The sequence below is a fragment of the Megalops cyprinoides genome, chromosome 3 (genome assembly GCF_013368585.1).
Source record: "Megalops cyprinoides isolate fMegCyp1 chromosome 3, fMegCyp1.pri, whole genome shotgun sequence".
NCBI lineage: Eukaryota > Metazoa > Chordata > Actinopteri > Elopiformes > Megalopidae > Megalops > Megalops cyprinoides.
The window spans coordinates 53,283,000-53,299,355 of NC_050585.1; the positions used below are offsets into that span (position 1 = coordinate 53,283,000).

The 16,356-nt window shown below is 49.3% G+C and overlaps 2 protein-coding genes across 2 annotated transcripts; both read right to left on the reverse strand.

The window, feature by feature from the left end:
* Window positions 1–2,562: 2,562 nt before the first annotated feature.
* zgc:165604 (uncharacterized protein LOC792578 homolog) lies at window positions 2,563–8,546 on the reverse strand. Its single transcript, XM_036523189.1, has 6 exons — window positions 8,486–8,546; window positions 5,400–5,557; window positions 4,737–4,935; window positions 3,840–3,995; window positions 3,293–3,415; window positions 2,563–2,811 (listed from the first exon to the last, which is right to left on the reverse strand). Exons 1-6 carry the CDS (start codon window positions 8,544–8,546, stop codon window positions 2,615–2,617), a joined length of 894 nt encoding a protein of 297 aa, XP_036379082.1. The 3' UTR covers window positions 2,563–2,614.
* Window positions 8,547–11,693: 3,147 nt separating this feature from the next.
* On the reverse strand, window positions 11,694–15,908 carry LOC118775000 (dr1-associated corepressor-like). Its single transcript, XM_036524668.1, has 7 exons — window positions 15,772–15,908; window positions 15,184–15,256; window positions 14,406–14,499; window positions 13,610–13,732; window positions 13,433–13,523; window positions 12,794–12,888; window positions 11,694–12,213 (listed from the first exon to the last, which is right to left on the reverse strand). Exons 1-7 carry the CDS (start codon window positions 15,811–15,813, stop codon window positions 12,048–12,050), a joined length of 684 nt encoding a protein of 227 aa, XP_036380561.1. The 5' UTR covers window positions 15,814–15,908; the 3' UTR covers window positions 11,694–12,047.
* Between the last annotated feature and the right edge of the window lie 448 nt (window positions 15,909–16,356).

Consider the following 16,356-nt stretch of genomic DNA (forward strand, 5'->3'; position numbering starts at 1 on the left):
ACTGGAAGTAGGCCTAAAGTGATCCACCGTAGCCAATCACAGAGTAGTGCTTGTGTCCGAGTCCCGCATCACTGCAAGCAGCCGGGCGGCACCGGTGTGCAGTTGGTGTCACGGTGCGGTTTCCCCGATGCCCTCCACACTAAACCACATATCAGAGACCCGTGAAAGGGACGGCCTCACCCATCCCAGGCAGGGGGCCCCTCTGTCCCGGCGGCCCAGTGGCTGTAGAGCGCTGGGGGGCAGTGCGTTTCTCTGAGTGTGTGTTTTCTCGGTGTGTAACGCACAGTGCGTCTCAGTGAGCCCACAGAGAAGCGCCAGCCTGTAGGTTTACTGTGCAGTTAGGGCTACAGCGTGTTCAGCGGATGGGTGTTCAGGAGCGGGTAGCTACAGCGTGTTCAGCGGATGGGTGTTCAGGAGCGGGTAGCTACAGCGTGTTCAGCGGATGGGTGTTCAGGAGCGGGTAGCTACAGCGTGTTCAGCGGATGGGTGTTCAGGAGCGGGTAGCTACAGCGTGTTCAGCGGATGGGTGTTCAGGAGCGGGTAGCTACAGCGTGTTCAGCGGATGGGTGTTCAGAAGCGGGTAGCTACAGCGTGTTCAGCGGATGGGTGTTCAGGAGCGGGTAGCTACAGCGTGTTCAGCGGATGGGTGTTCAGGAGCGGGTAGCTACAGCGTGTTCAGCGGATGGGTGTTCAGGACCGGTAGCTACAGCGTGTTCAGGGGTTTGGAGTTCAGTAGATGGGTGTTCACAGATGTGACCAGTGATGAAGATTAGGGAAGTGAGTGAGTGAGTGTAAGGGAAGTCAGAGAGCAGACCAGCAGCCAGGGGGGCCCAGTCACATTAGGTTTGATTTATTTTCAGTGTTAAGTAGCAGAATTCAGTCGTGTAACGATCACCATAGTTCATTTTCCCTGTCCACTGCTTCAGTCATCTTAGTCAGGGACAGAATTTAAAAAATTTTGGTAGGATCAAAAAAGAAACAATATTGGCCTCTTGGAGTAATTATTGCAGTTATCATGAAGGCCACAAGGTGGAGCAGGCGAGGTGTGGCAAGAGAAGCTGTATTGGCTCTTTATTGTGCGTGGCTGGGTGTGTTACTATGCTGTTGCCAGTAGGGGCATGGTTGCTGCCCCTCATCCAACACCATTAGTCAGATTGTCACTGTTGTTAGAAAAGGTGGTTTATGAATTGGGTGAGTAATGGCGAGGTTCCTGCTGAAGGTCTTCGCAGCCCTGTGCCCTGTGCAGCGGCTTGCTGATGATTCTCCTGTGTGCGCGGGTGTCCATGCAGGGAGAGGGATGGCGAACCGTGTATCAGAATCAGGACCATGCTTTTTCCCCCCTCCTAATTCCCCAACGTGACGGGAGTCACTCTTACCGAATGAAAGGAAGCACAAACTAACTGGACAGAGCTGGGTGTCAAAAGGGATGGGTTATATCTCTGCCATTCATGTACAGCATGTTGTGTATATAAATACATATAAATATATTTTATTATTATGATTATTTGATTCAGTGCTGAGTTTTAAAGGAAGACACTATGTGGAGTTCTGGGGATCCCCCTGTACCCCCTTGTGCTTTTCACCACAGCCACCACAGAATCTGGCAACCGTGTGAAAGGGAGTACTCTGCTTTGCTGTAATCCGGCATCAGTGCACAAGAGCACGCTCTGATCCGCTTTATCTGGGAAAAATGATTTGCCCTGCTTTTGCACAAACTTTGTATAATAGTACACCATCCCATTTTTTTATTTCAGTTATTTTGGGTTTGTTTTATTTAAATCTTGTAATTCAATATTCAAAGTTCTGTACAGTTTTTTATGTGATTTTTCCCCTATTTAAATTAAAGCTTTTTTGTGTCATTGTTTGTGAAGCAGTTATTGCGAGTGTGCTTGGCTGGAAATCGCTCTGTACACTAAGATGTGTCAGCTGAACAGGAGGACATGGGTGGACATTAGAGGGAAATTTCATACTGATACTACAAAGTATTTTTTTCTGTCATGGAATAGCTTGCCAGAATTTGTAGTGGAAGCAGAGACATAGGATTGTGTCAAGGCTGGGTCTGAGCACTAAATACACTCTAGACTAGACAAAATGACATAGCCTAGATGCACTGAATGACCTGTTCTCATTAAATTAATTTTCTTGTAGCTGTACTGTGGTAGGCTTTGAGACCCTGAGACAAACTTAAACACACTGAACGGGCTTTCGTAGTTAGTCCCTCTTTTTGGGTGGGTTGACTCATGCAGCGATTGCTGGTGTGCATTTAGTCACGCTGTCATGTCACACAGGTAAATAATCATATCAGCGAGCAGACAGACACAACACACTCCCATTTGTTGCCAGCTTTAATGGTTCAATTTCAAATGCATTTGATTCCATTCTCAGACTTGTGTGGTGTTTGAAGGTTCCCTCCTCCTCTTAAATGAATCCTTGTCCTAAAGACAACTCCTGGAGATGAACCCGACGTAGCAAAGCAAGGTCCAACAGCCGGATGGACACGTGTTGCCCGGGCCTGGGGACAGGGGGGTGGGGGGTGCTGTGCTAGCTGTCCTGGTGACAGGGAGGCGAGTGATGGAGACAGGGGTGATGGACTAGTCCTGGTGATTAGGTGGGGTCATACGAAGGAACGCCGGACGAGGGTGGGCGTGTACCTGATCTCGTTGTAACACTCCTCCTCCTCGCCCTCTTTCCACTTCCTGTCCCGCCCGGAGCGGTGCAGCCACAGCACCAGGGCCAGCAGAGCCAGCAGCACCAGGGCCATGGACAGGCTCAGCAGCACCCCCTGCAGGATGCCGGGGGAAGGGTCCGGAGCTGCAGAGAGTAGAGCAGAGATCTGTCACAGCCAGGCATCTGCAGGCCAAACCGCCAGCTATTTATCTGACCCTCTTCTCATATAGCTCTGCTACACTCACTCACACTCACCTACAGAAGCCTGAGTCCTGGAAGGAGTTCTGCTCCTGTCCTGATTCAACAGCTTCCCGCCTCATGCTGATACTTTTACAGTACAACACGGATGTTGCGGTTCTGTTATTCCCTTTCTTATCCATTTAAACACACAGATTATATCTCACAGTATTATCTGCCTATCAGATACTCTTTGTACATAATTGGTTGATACAGCTGAATATTTACTGGAACAATTGAAATAAGCACCTCAACTCAAAAAACACAACAGCAGTGCCTTGGATTTGAACCTGCAACCTCCCGTTTGTGAATCCAACACCTCAAGCACTGTTTCCTGTACTATGTGTGAAAGCATCCAACCAGAGGAGAGAACGGAAACCGGACTTACGGCTGTACACTGACAGGTGGATGTAGCAATTCTGCGTTCCCAGAGGGTTGGACACCGAGCAGCGGTACAGGCCGGAGTTCTGCGCCGAAATGTTGGCAATGCACACGGTGCTCTTCATGGTGCCTACAGGGCAGAGGAGCAGGCTGCCAACCATCGTAGCATCACTAGTGGCCAGATTATTCACACGCAGTGCCTCAACAGACAGAATAAACTTAATCCACTTTATTGTCATTTAGATGCTCTCATCCAGAGAGACCATTTTATCCATTTATACAGCTGGATGTTTACTAAGGCAACTGTGGGTTAAGTACCTTGCCCATGCAGTACAGCAGCAGTGCCCCAGTGGGGAATTGAACCAGCAACCTTTTGGTTATGAACCCTGCTCCTTACCACTTGGCAACACTGCCACATTGCGTAATTGTGTTAAAAGCCTAATTGTTGTCTTTTTAATGAAGCCTCAGCAGGTGGCGTTTGGAAGAGGTGGCTCGGTGGGGATGTGCTGCCTTTCGGTCCCTGTGAGTGCCCCTCGGCGGAGCCCGGCTCTTACCCTCCATGTTCAGGGGCAGGGAGATCTGCTCCGGCTCCAGCTTATCCCATCTCATCTCCGGGGCAGGAACACCCCCCTCCACAGAGCAGGACAGGGTCACAGTGCCTCCCACGTCCGCGTCCCCCTCCCACAGACACTGCGGCAGCGACGGGGGTGCTGAGGGAACCAGAGGCATCATGGGAAGCCTGTTCGATCTCAGTGCATTACATTACATTACATTTAGCAGATGCTCTTACCCAGAGTGACTTACATAGATTGAAATTTTATCCATATACACAGCTGGTTACATCAGCAGTGCCCCAGCGGTTACTGGTTACTGGTTACGTTGCTGCTGCTCCGCCTCAGAGCTGCCAGGCATGGAAACCAGCGGGAGCCGGTATGTGCAGAGCTGAACCAGTAGCCAGAAGCACAGGGTGCTCCAGGATGGAGTACAGATGGTTAACCCTAACATGCATCCTACTCTCTGGAACATACCTCAAAGCACAGTGCAGCCAGTCACAGGACACACCTTACTCCCACCTTTCTCCTCGAGGACTCCACTCCTCTCTGAAGGGATTCTATTCTCTTCACAGCTTCTTGTCCTGGTACTGGCCCTGAAGTCGTGTCTAACTCAGTCCTCCCACACCCTGCAGTTCCCACTACATACTTTTCAGCAATTTTAAACCGTAATTCTCATGAGTCATAATTTCATCTCAATTTATGCTTCTTTATTTAGTTTGTGTCCTGTGTTCAGAGGGACCTACAGTACATCACTAGCTTTTAACATATTTTAACATATTATCCATTTCAACATCTGGATATTTACTGAACCAAGACAGTGCCATGATTGAGGGGGATTGGACCCTGCAACCTTGTGGCTCTGTGAGTGAGAGGTGCAGTGGGGGAGCTCAGACGTACCCAGCACATCGAGGCGCAGCTCTCCGATCCCGGGGTCCCCGGGTTCTGGCGGGTTGTTCACCACGCAGCGGTACGTTCCCGCGTCGGACACGCGCGTGCTGTTCAGGATGATGTCTGCGGTCCAGGGCACGCTCACGAACCCCACCCGGCCAATCAGGGACGGGTTCTCGATCACCTGACCATGGTCGTACACTATCACCTACAACACATAGGTCATGTCTGAGAGGCTGCTGTGTTGCGGAAAAAAAATCAGATTTACTGATGTGAATAATGTATGGATCAACTAATATGGAGGGCACCACGAGGAGGATGATATACAGATCAGTGAATCTGCGCAGAACTCTGCCCTAGAGACATTTTTCAGCAAAAGCCGTATATTTATAGAGTTAAAAAGAAAGACCAAACCGCACCGCTCCACATGATTTATACAGATTTTTTTTCATGTGTAGTTTTCAATTTTCATAGAATTTTTTCAGATATCAGTGACATGATGTAATTTGCATCTAGTACCGTTTCTGAAGTTCCTCTTTTGAAAAAGTCATACACAGAATAGCGCATACGACATGGTATATTATACGCAGCGATGAGCCTGTTCCCCTCGCCCGACTGCGGCCCGTTTGGGGACACTGTGCAGGCTGAGGGCGAGCAGGAGCTGCAGCGCACCTGGAACGGCGACCCGGGGTCAGAGAGGGGCGCCAGCGTCCAGACGATGTTGAGGCGGGACAGGGGGCTCATGGTTCGGAAGGAGCAGGGCAGGAGCACAGAGTCGCCCCGCACCACCTCCAAACTGCGGTCCCTCACTGTCACCTTCACCGCGTCCGCTGGGGGGGGCAGAACAGCGCGTCAGAACAGCGCGGCAGAACAGCGCGGCAGAACCAGAACAGCGTGTCAGAACCAGAACAGCGTGTCAGAACAGCGCGTCAGAACAGCGTCTCAGAACAGCGCGTCAGAACAGCGTCTCAGAACAGCGCGTCAGAACAGCGCGGCAGAACAGCGTCTCAGAACAGCGCGGCAGAACCAGAACAGCGCGTCAGAACAGCGCGTCAGAACAGCGTCTCAGAACAGCGTGTCAGAACCAGAACAGCATGTCAGAACAGCACGTCAGAATCAGAACAGCACGTCAGAACAGCGCGTCAGAACAGCGCGGCAGAACCAGAACAGCGCGGCAGAACAGTGTGTCAGAACCAGAACAGCGCGTCAGAACAGCGTCTCAGAACAGCGTCTCAGAACAGCGTGTCAGAACAGCGTCTCAGAACAGCGCGGCAGAACAGCGCGTCAGAACAGCGCGGCAGAACCAGAACAGCGCGGCAGAACAGCGCGGCAGAACAGCGTGTCAGAACCAGAACAGCGCGTCAGAACAGCGTGTCAGAACAGCGCGTCAGAACAGCGTCTCAGAACAGCGCGGCAGAACCAGAACAGCGCGTCAGAACAGCGCGGCAGAACAGCGCGGCAGAACAGCGCGTCAGAACAGCGCGGCAGAACCAGAACAGCGCGGCAGAACAGTGTGTCAGAACCAGAACAGCGCGTCAGAACAGCGTCTCAGAACAGCGTCTCAGAACAGCGTGTCAGAACAGCGTCTCAGAACAGCGCGGCAGAACAGCGCGGCAGAACAGCGTGTCAGAACAGCGCGGCAGAACAGCGCGTCAGAACAGCGCGGCAGAACCAGAACAGCGCGGCAGAACAGCGCGGCAGAACAGCGCGGCAGAACAGCGTGTCAGAACCAGAACAGCGCGTCAGAACAGCGTGTCAGAACAGCGCGTCAGAACAGCGTCTCAGAACAGCGTGTCAGAACCAGAACAGCGCGTCAGAACAGCGCGTCAGAACAGCGCGGCAGAACAGCGCGGCAGAACAGCGTGTCAGAACCAGAACAGCGCGTCAGAACAGCGTGTCAGAACAGCGCGTCAGAACAGCGTCTCAGAACAGCGTGTCAGAACCAGAACAGCGCGTCAGAACAGCGCGGCAGAACAGCGCGGCAGAACAGCGCGGCAGAACAGCGTGTCAGAACAGCGTCTCAGAACAGCGCGGCAGAACAGCGTGTCAGAACAGCGCGGCAGAACAGCGCGTCAGAACAGCGTCTCAGAACAGCGCGGCAGAACAGCGTGTCAGAACAGCGTCTCAGAACAGCGCGTCAGAACAGCGCGGCAGAACCAGAACAGCGCGTCAGAACAGCGCGGCAGAACCAGAACAGCACGTCAGAACAGCGTGTCAGAACTGCGCGGCAGAACAGCGCGGCAGAACCAGAACAGCGCGGCAGAACAGCGTGTCAGAACTGCGCGGCAGTGCATCATCTCCACCCCCAGCTCAGCGACCCGGTGAGTGCCTCCGGCATTTCTGCCTCATTAACACACTGCATGTTACAGTTATTACCCATTTCTACCGCTAACCGTGCTAACTGAAACCACTGAAGCTAAACTCGAGGTAGTGTTTAAGAGGTTCCAGCTTTGATTCCACTATGAGATTAAAAATTCAGTAATATGCACAGTGAGGGCGATATGGCTCACCCTGAAAGTAAAAAATAAGTAAGCAGCATCTTCCCTGAGGTTTGAACCACGACCTCGTGGTCCGAAGTTAAGCTCCCTCACCACTGTGTGACACTGTAGTCCCAACAAGGCCCATACTGATTGTAAATGACTGTAGGCACAGGCTGGACCAGGTTCTTAAGTTATACGGTAAAGGTCTCTCAAGATGCATGACCGTCACCTCATGCACTTCACTATTTTTCTCTCTGATAATAAACAATAAAAAAATGTGTCTCACATGTCCTCTCTGGCCCCCGCCACCCCCTCCCCACTCCCATTTCTGTATTAATGATTACCCCCACCCCCACCCCCGGAATCTGGTCTCTTTGTGAGTCTGTGGGAAACGGCCGTGACTATCGGCTCTTAATTACACATGGCAGCACCGCTCACTGCAAGCAGCTCGCAGAGAACAAAAGGCCCGTTTCATCCCTACCACAGATAATGCAGTGCCAGCACACCAGTGTGCTGCACCCCAAAAGCACAGCCAAGGCACCCCGAATTCCCACTGACCATTCTCTCACCATTAAAACGCCAATTTTAAAAATAAAACTGAGGGAAATAGTAGAAAGGTAGTGTCTGCTACTGTGCACATGGGTTAGAGGCACCCTGCTTTCCCACCTGGGGCAGAAGTTTTGCGCATGGTTGAGGTTGTTTGGAAATGTACTGCATGCTCACCTGTCAGCTCTCACAGTAGCTGTGATATTGTCAGGTCAGTTATGGGCTATATCACTTTACAAGAATCACAAAACGTTTTCCAGCTAAATCTGGCCTGCACCATCCCTGCATTGTGAAAGAATCTCCGCTCCATGTACATCTCTGTGTATCTATCTGTGTAACTGGCAGGTCAGGTCACAAACGGACTTTTTTGCATGCATGTCATGGATTTAACAGGTTTGATTCATCTCAGGGCTAAAACTAACTGCGTTTGAATGATTGAGTGGGCGATGGATGAAAACAGAGCCAACAGCCAAGTGCACACTCTTACATAACACATCATAACACAGTTCACAGAATAACCTGGTCATGAACACAATATCATAAAAATACATTTTATTGTTCCCGCAACAGAAACTTTGTTTTGCAGAATAAATCCATTTTCCAACTAATTATATCAAAGGATTCTGTAAATGAGTTCCTGCAGCCGCTGTGCATAATGGGTACCTGATATGGGCACTCAGTGAAATTCGGAATCGAATGATTTGCAGTGATGTGAGGGATCTAACTCACCGCATCGGAGGAGGGAAGTCACCAAACAGCCGATCCACAGCCGAGGTCCACCACAGCATCCCATGGTTAACAGGAAAAGGTCTCTCCCCCTGCCCGCGCTCTGTCCCTCATGCAAATACATCCACTGGGCAAACATAATTAAGCTATTGAGTGTTTCTCTCTCCCTCCCTCCCTCTCTCTCTCTCTCTCTCTCTCCATCCCTGGTCTCCTCATCTCTCTGCTATTCTCAGCATTCCAATTTCCCACTTAGCAGATGCTAGCTTAGCCTACCATCACTGCTGACCCCCCAGCCCCCTCACACCTTCTGAGAGGTCATTGTGACATCACAGTTTCATGAGAAATACCTGCTCACAGTGCTGTATTACTGTGTGCATGAGTTACTGCGGTCCTGACTAATTAGTACCAAACAGACCTGCTGCATTCTGGCATGTCAATATTTTCAGCTGTTGTCTTTTTTAATCAATAGTAATTTTGCCAAATCATAATAATAATCTCAGGGGGTCTCAGGCAGTGGCGGCTGGTGAGCTGGAAACAGGGGAAGCCCAAACATTACCTTTAAATCTATAATTTCTTTCAAATTGTTCCCCTTTATCCTCCTCGATTAACAATAAAACAAATAATTCACAGAATAATTGACACCAATCGCGTAATTAGAATAAATGATTATGCTTGCAAAACACAGCAGATTATCTGAAAATTGTGTGCTATTGCAAAAGCTACAGCATGAGATTTTGAATTGAATTGAATATAATAGACTGATTTTTTCTTTAAATCAGCACTGTCCACCTGTCTTTAACTTCTTTGATTAGAAAATTCCCAGACATTTCTGTTTTTGTATATTAAACACAGACTGAAGTGTTTACAGATACATGTTAAGTGTACTTAACATGTATCTGAAGAGCAGAATTTTGAAACGTAACTGCAATGAGTGTTTGAGTTTGTTGTCAGCTCTGACATATAATTATGGTCTGTTTATTTTTCTTCAGACTGATTTTTTTGACATGCTGAACAGAGACAACAAATGCCTACTTTTGCTGGTCCTTCAGGAAGTCAATTGCTACAATTACTTGCATACCCAGTATTATGCCTTACATGACTGCAGAAATGTTTGGTTAAATTCAGGTGTCCCAGTAGATAATGCAAGCCAGGGCTGACTCAGAGCAGCGTGAGGAAGTGATCTGATCTGAACTCAGCAAACGTGCACCGAACATTGACAAAGATGGCCTCTGACACTGATCCGAGATCAGTCTGTGCAGATGTACAGACCTGCTCCCATTTTTCTCACCCTGCCATGCTAGCAGCAAAACCAAAGGGCCAATTTTGCCAATCCTTGCAGCTAAGAGGAAGACATTCACTACCAGAGAAGAGACAGGGCAGCGGCCAGAGCAAAGACACAGGGGAGAGAACAAACCAAGTAATCTTTCATATTCAGAAATCCCAACTTTATTTCACTCGTACAAAATAAAAAAGTTAAAAGTATTCAATTCTGTCATTTTAGTCAAGTCTTTCAAACACTGAGCTGAGGACACCAAATCGCATTTTGCAACACTGATCCACATTTCTGTTCCTCCAGGTTCAACCTGGTACATGTTAAAACTTTTAAAAGAAAGGAAGGGAATTATCCACATAACAGAGACAGAGGGAAATAAACTCAGACAGGTACAGAGGTGAGGACTGTCCCAGGTTTCCGATTCTGGCCTTCTCCTGACGAACGCAAAGCCACACCATTAAAACCAGGGGAAATAAAACCAAAGCATTCCCGTCTCCTTCCGGTTCCTCCTTAAAGGGACTAAAACCAGATCTTGGTGAGATCTCGCCCCTGCAGCAGCCGGCAGACTCTCCGCTCTCCCGCAGACTCCTGTGAACCGCTATCAACACGAAAGCAAACCCCGCGGCCCAGCAACGGAGAGTTCAGAGCGAGGGCTTCGGTAACGGGACGGGGACGGGGGCGGGGGGGGGGGGGGTGTCAATGCAAATAATAGATGATGTGGCATAGCTGCAGTGCAGCGAAGCATGGTTCTGTTTCCGCTGTAAGCCTGAACGAGCCATGGGAGAGAAGCCTCACAAACCCCAACACAGGAGCAGCTAGTGTGCGCTGCCAGGGGCTCACTGATTCCAGCCAATCATAAACGTTTGCCACGGGAGGCGAAGTGTTGATTCATTGGAATGAGTCTGGGATTGGCTGCTCATGGTAGCTCCACCCATCACGATGTTAAGGTGCCCTCTCTCTGGAAATCAACACTGCTGTTTTCTCCTGCTAGGACCAGCAGGGGGAGCTCTGGTGGATTTTTAGCTGCTCCTGTTTGCAGTTGGTGATCTTTCACACAGTTCAATTGGAATTTTGACTTCTGTACAGGAGGGGCAGGAGTCCAATTATAATGGTGCTTTAAGTCTTGATTAGAAATACGCAAAGTATTCCATTGCCAAAAACACATCCATTTCTCATGTAGAATTTCACATAAGCAGAGGTTATGGTAACTACATAATTAAGGTAACTAAGGATAAACAGAAGAATCAGTACTATTCAATGACTTATTCAATTAGCTAAAATATTAGAAAAAAATTTGGTGTCAAGAATTATACGTAAACTTGTTCTGAGGTGGATGTTTGAGGAAGTCTTTAAGAGATGCATTCATTCGCATTACTGGAAATATGGTAGAATTCACACTGCAGAAACCAAACACATTGTAAAAAAACGACACAGCCCTGCAAAACTCAGTGAAAGTCAAATGTAAACCGCGCTGCCGAGAATGAGGCGAGACCAGAATTATATTAACAGAAGTAGATTTGAAAATGTCTCTGCTGACACAGTCAGACAGAATTTACCTATCAAACATCAAAAGCTTCACGGTCCCCCCCAACCCCACCGCAGAACAGGAACACCACAAACGGCAGAACAGCGAACAGGAAGCTTGGCCATTTCTCTGAGATCTGGCTTTCCCAATATCAGCTTTCCCTACACAAAACAGGCCTTTCCACACCTCTCTCACCTCTCTCACCCAGGCCCGCCCTGGATCTTCTACAACCAGCATATACGATCACTGTAAGTAAACACCACTCACCCTCTCTCTAATCAAGAGCGAGTCTCTAATCTCCTCTCCAGCCAAATGACCTCAGATGACCTTCATGCTACCCCCCTGACCTTGGTGTTCTGTCCTAATACTACTTCAGCGTAGCTTATTTTAGCACCCGGGGTTGGCGGGGGGGGGGAATCAAAGTGTGTTTTCCCGGGACCCGCAAACCCAAGGACCGGTGCAGCCCGTTTAAAAACACCCACAGCCACGTAGGTAAAACAAACAAAAAAACATTAAAAGGAAGCAGCTTCATCAGGTTGTAAAAAAAATCAGTTTTGCTCCACAATTTAAAAACAGAGCGACAGAGAAGAGTAAAACACATAATATACAGAGGATAATGTCCGGAAGTTTCCTCAGCAGAGACGAGGCCCCGCCTCTCTGCGTCCTGTGCTGTGGGCCGCAGCGCAGGGGGGGGTCCTAGCCCCGCCCCAACACAGCAACGCACGACAACCAAAGTAAGAAGTAAAATAACGGGGGGGCAGGGCCGGGAGCTAGGAGTCATAATCTTCCTCATCATAGTCATCCTTGTGAGGTGTGGGGGCAGGTGGAGCCGGGGCGGAGCCTAGCAGTGATGAGGGCGGGACAAAGGGACCGTGTGGTATGGTGGCACCTCCCTGGACCATGCCCATGTGGAGGTACTGGGCGGGCATATTGGGCCTGTGACAGACAGAGGGACATGAAGCATTACATTACATTACATTACTGTCATTTAGCGGATGCTCTTGTCCAATTTTGTCCATTTATCCAGGTGGATCTTTACTGAAGCAAGTGTGGGTTAAACACCTTGCCCAAGGATTCAGCAGCAGCGCTCAGCAGGGAATCGAACCAGCAACCTCTCGGTTAAGCCCTGGTCCTGCACGTGCCTCACAATACCCCATATATCAGGATGTGGTATCCATGGCAATACGGCACATGTGATGATGTACATAATGGCACTCCACTGCACACGGTCACATAAACCAAGCACCACTTGGCTGTCAAACTTCTCCTGTGTCTATGGTTAAACGCTGTGCTGTACAGATCCTCTTTGCAAGTTCTTTAATAATACGAATGCTGTTCTGACTTAGTGCGACACAATGGCATAGAACACAGTCTCTGTGCACAGTTCAAAAAAAAAAACTGACCTGATGATAATAACCAGGTATCTCAATCAAGGTGTATAACCAGCATCTCAATCACCTTTTGCAAACTGATAGTTAATAGAAAACAAAATTGACTGGCTGGCTGACTCACTCACCCCTGGAAGTGAGCAGCTGGCCGCAGGCTGGAGCTTGACTGGTTCTCCTCCTCCTCCTCCTCCTCCTCCTCAGTCTCACTGTCTTCTGAATCATCCTGTTCCCGATCAACCGTGTAAAATGTCACTCCCTCCACACACCCTCCACACACACACACACACACACACACACGTAGCATATGAAGCAAGCTCATTCCTGAGCCCTGTACAGAAACACTGATCCAGAATCAGTGCTAACCGGGTGAGCCCTTGAAGAGATACTTCACAGCTGCGACTCCCCACAGCGTGAAACCGCAAGATGACTCATTTAGCAAATGTGCTTGGATTTCTTTCACATAACCTTCTGCAATGAGATAAGGTCTGCCGGCTGTAAGTACGGCAGCTACACACATTTTTGTAACACAGAAAGCTTAAAAATAGCAGGAAACTCTATGGTCATGTTCACAGGTCTTAGCAAGGCTGATGCAGGCTGGCACGCACTATATGACACCTATCGCCTTAACAACAAGCATTCAACCCAAATCGTTTCATAGGCGCAAAAAATTTAACCTGTCGTGATCTGAAAATGCAGTGTCTGCGAGTTACTGCAGCATCCTCTGAGGGCTTTCCCTCGGGGTCCTGTGGGTGACAGGTGAAACCCACCTCTTGCTCGGACTCTGTCCCGGACTGCTTCTTGTCTTTGGCCTTGGCCGCTGTGCCCCCGTTCCTCCGCCCTGCCCCTGGCTTCCGACCCCTGCGGGATACAACACACCCTCTAAGTCACTGCACCCCCAAACAGCAGGGTCCAATGCCCCCCTCACCCCCTGGCCCCGCCCTCACCTGCGGGGTGTCTTCTCCACGCCCTCCGCGTGGTTGTCCTCGCCGTCACCCTGAATGTCCGGCACGGCCACCACCAGGTCCTTCAGGAAGTCAAACTGCTGCTCCAGCTCTATGCACTGTTTCCTGCGGCCGTATGCACACCCAACACACTATCAGACTGCTGCTCTATGCACTGTTTCCTGCGGCTGCATGCACACCCAACACACTATCAAACTGCTGCTCTATGCACTGTTTCCTGCGGCCGTATGCAAAGCCAACACACTATTAAACTGCTGCTCTATGCACTGTTTCCTGCGGCCGTATGCACACCCAACACACTATCAGACTGCTGCTCTATGCACTGTTTCCTGCGGCCGCATGCACACCCAACACACTATCAGACTGCTGCTCTATGCACTGTTTCCTGCGGCTGCATGCACACCCAACACACTATCAAACTGCTGCTCTATGCACTGTTTCCTGCGGCCGTATGCAAAGCCAACACACTATCAAACTGCTGCTCTATGCACTGTTTCCTGCGGCCGCATGCACACCCAACACACTATCAGACTGCTGCTCTACGCACTGTTTCCTGCGGCCGCATGCACACCCAACACACAGTCAAACCCCTGCAGGTTCAGGAGCACTCAGGGCCTGCACAAGCTATACCTCTCCCCTACACAATCACACACACCAACTCCTCTTCCTGTCTGTTTTTACCAGCTTGTGTGTCTGAAAAATGTCTTTACAACCCCCACCACAATGCATAAACAAACCAACAGACAGACAAACGCCAAACACGGAGCGAAACTCTCACAGGTGTGACGTTGTCATGGTTTTGGCGTTCCGTGATTGCGTCACCTGACAGGCTTTTGTCAGGAGGGATTCCAGGAAGAGCTCCAGGGCCCGTGCTGACGGTGAAGTCAAGGGTAATCATGCAGAAAGTGAAATAATGCTGCCATGATTTCAGAACTGTTTACAAACATAATCAATGTGCCTCTGTCCACATTTCTCTTTTCATGGCATAAGACAGTTTCATCCAACGTGGCAACATTTTATGACATTCAACACAATGGGCAACTACCCAAACCACTGAAAGTTTGGACATGCATACAGCGTAGGTCATGTTAATAATCATGATAAATGCTTTAAACATGGTCCAACAAAACTGGGTCATTTTAGAATGGTCATTCATGCAGCTAGCCAGCTAAGTACTTGCTGCTTCCTACATGTAGTATCGCAACGTATTATTACTGATACTGAGATCTAGTGACTGCATTGTATGGTAGTGTGTCCTTGGCTCCCTTTAGTTTCTAGACTTTCTATTCAGGTTGCACAAGTTAACTTTTGGTGGTGATTGTGCTGTCCTCGCACTCGCTGGGGTTATTAGCCTGGTCTGACACTGTTGCTCATTCAACTTGAATGGATTCACTTCTGTTCTCTTGTATCAAGTGTCAAGTGGCAAATAAAAAATGCCTACGTAGCCAAATACGCGCAAAAATGCATTGGCGTAAGTGTCCAGAGAGCGCAGTGCGACGCTCCATCCGCAGGGGTGACAGAGAGGGGACTCGCTGTCGCGGTCACCGGGAGGATACAGATGATGACCGGAACCGCTGCCGCGACTTTGCCGATCTCCTCGTCCGTCTGCATGATCTTCTTTATCCGCGCCTGCCGGGACAGGGGAGCGGTGTTTAGCGCAAACTGCCCCCAAGTACAGCCAAGTTCTGCCTGCCATTAACCTGAAGATGGCGAGCCCGGTCATTCCGCTGAGGGTGATTTAGCTGGCTAACCTGTCCAGTCTGCAAGTTCGCTAAGTAACTGGTTTGCCGAGCTCTCCCGGACAGCTATTCGCGCAAGCTAGCTAACTGGCTAAGTATAGTTACTGTTGTTAACTAGTTGAATTGTGCCAAACTGCAAGTGCGCCGCCAAGTATGGCTCACAACAAGTGCTTCGTCAAAACCAAATCGCCTGGACGACTTGCACACAGACAAAGGACAAAGACTGCCGAAACTTTTAAGCACAGCCCTTTCACAGGGGCACAGGCCCGGAAAAATGTATTTAAAAGAGCCCGTGGTTCTCATTGAGCAAACGACTACATCGCTAGGCTAGGCCTGATTAGCGATCTCCAACCGTATTATCCAGTAAATTCAGCCTTTAAAACACGGCAATTATGCTGCACTCACCGGGGGGAATCTGGCGTTGTACTTCTTCTTTTTGCTGGGCATCTTTTTAAAAACTAACCAATTTCCCACCGATCTTGGCTTTAATTTTATTTCTCTCTTCTCTCCTGACCGGTGCGGCTGTGGGCAGCAGCACCTCTTCCCGGGACTCCGCAGGGTCTCGCTGCGCGCCGGTTTCCCGGTATGGCAAAGTACACACGGACACAGCCGCTAGAGGGCGCCACGGCGTTAAACAGCCTAAAAAGAACATCGCCAGGGGATTAATGCCCGTACTGTTAAACTTGTGCAGCTGACTTTGTTATCTAGATGAGTCACAGAAAAATAGCTGGCTTTATTTTATTTATATTTTAATTAGTTTTGTTTTCACTTTAAATAGCCAAACAAGTTTTTGGGGTGATCCTTTCGTTTCCCCCTGATTGCCAAATAAAACGATCAAAATCACATTTTGCATTATCTCATTCCAAATGTGTAGAAACAATGCTTTGGGGTGGTCCTTTTGATCATGATTGACAGCTGTCAGTCATTGGACTATCTGACAAACTGAAGGTGAAATGTGAGTGGCCATGTCCCAGCTGTGATGGACATCTG

Excerpts from the sequence above, each read along its gene's own strand:
- LOC118775000 (XM_036524668.1), bottom strand. The coding sequence starts at position 15,813 with ATGCCCAGCAAAAAGAAGAAGTACAACGCCAGATTCCCCCCG. Across the intron at positions 14,500-15,183 it reads AGCGGTTCCGGTCATCATCT|CACGGGCCCTGGAGCTCTTC; the intron begins GTATCCTCCCGG and ends CTTCACCGTCAG. Across the intron at positions 13,733-14,405 it reads ACCATGACAACGTCACACCT|GAAACAGTGCATAGAGCTGG; the intron begins GTGAGAGTTTCG and ends ATACGGCCGCAG.
- zgc:165604 (XM_036523189.1), bottom strand. The coding sequence starts at position 8,546 with ATGGGATGCTGTGGTGGACCTCGGCTGTGGATCGGCTGTTTGGTGACT. Across the intron at positions 4,936-5,399 it reads ACCCCGGGTCGCCGTTCCAG|GTGATAGTGTACGACCATGG; the intron begins GTGCGCTGCAGC and ends TATGTGTTGTAG. Across the intron at positions 3,416-3,839 it reads CCTGCCCCTGAACATGGAGG|GCACCATGAAGAGCACCGTG; the intron begins GTAAGAGCCGGG and ends TCTGCCCTGTAG.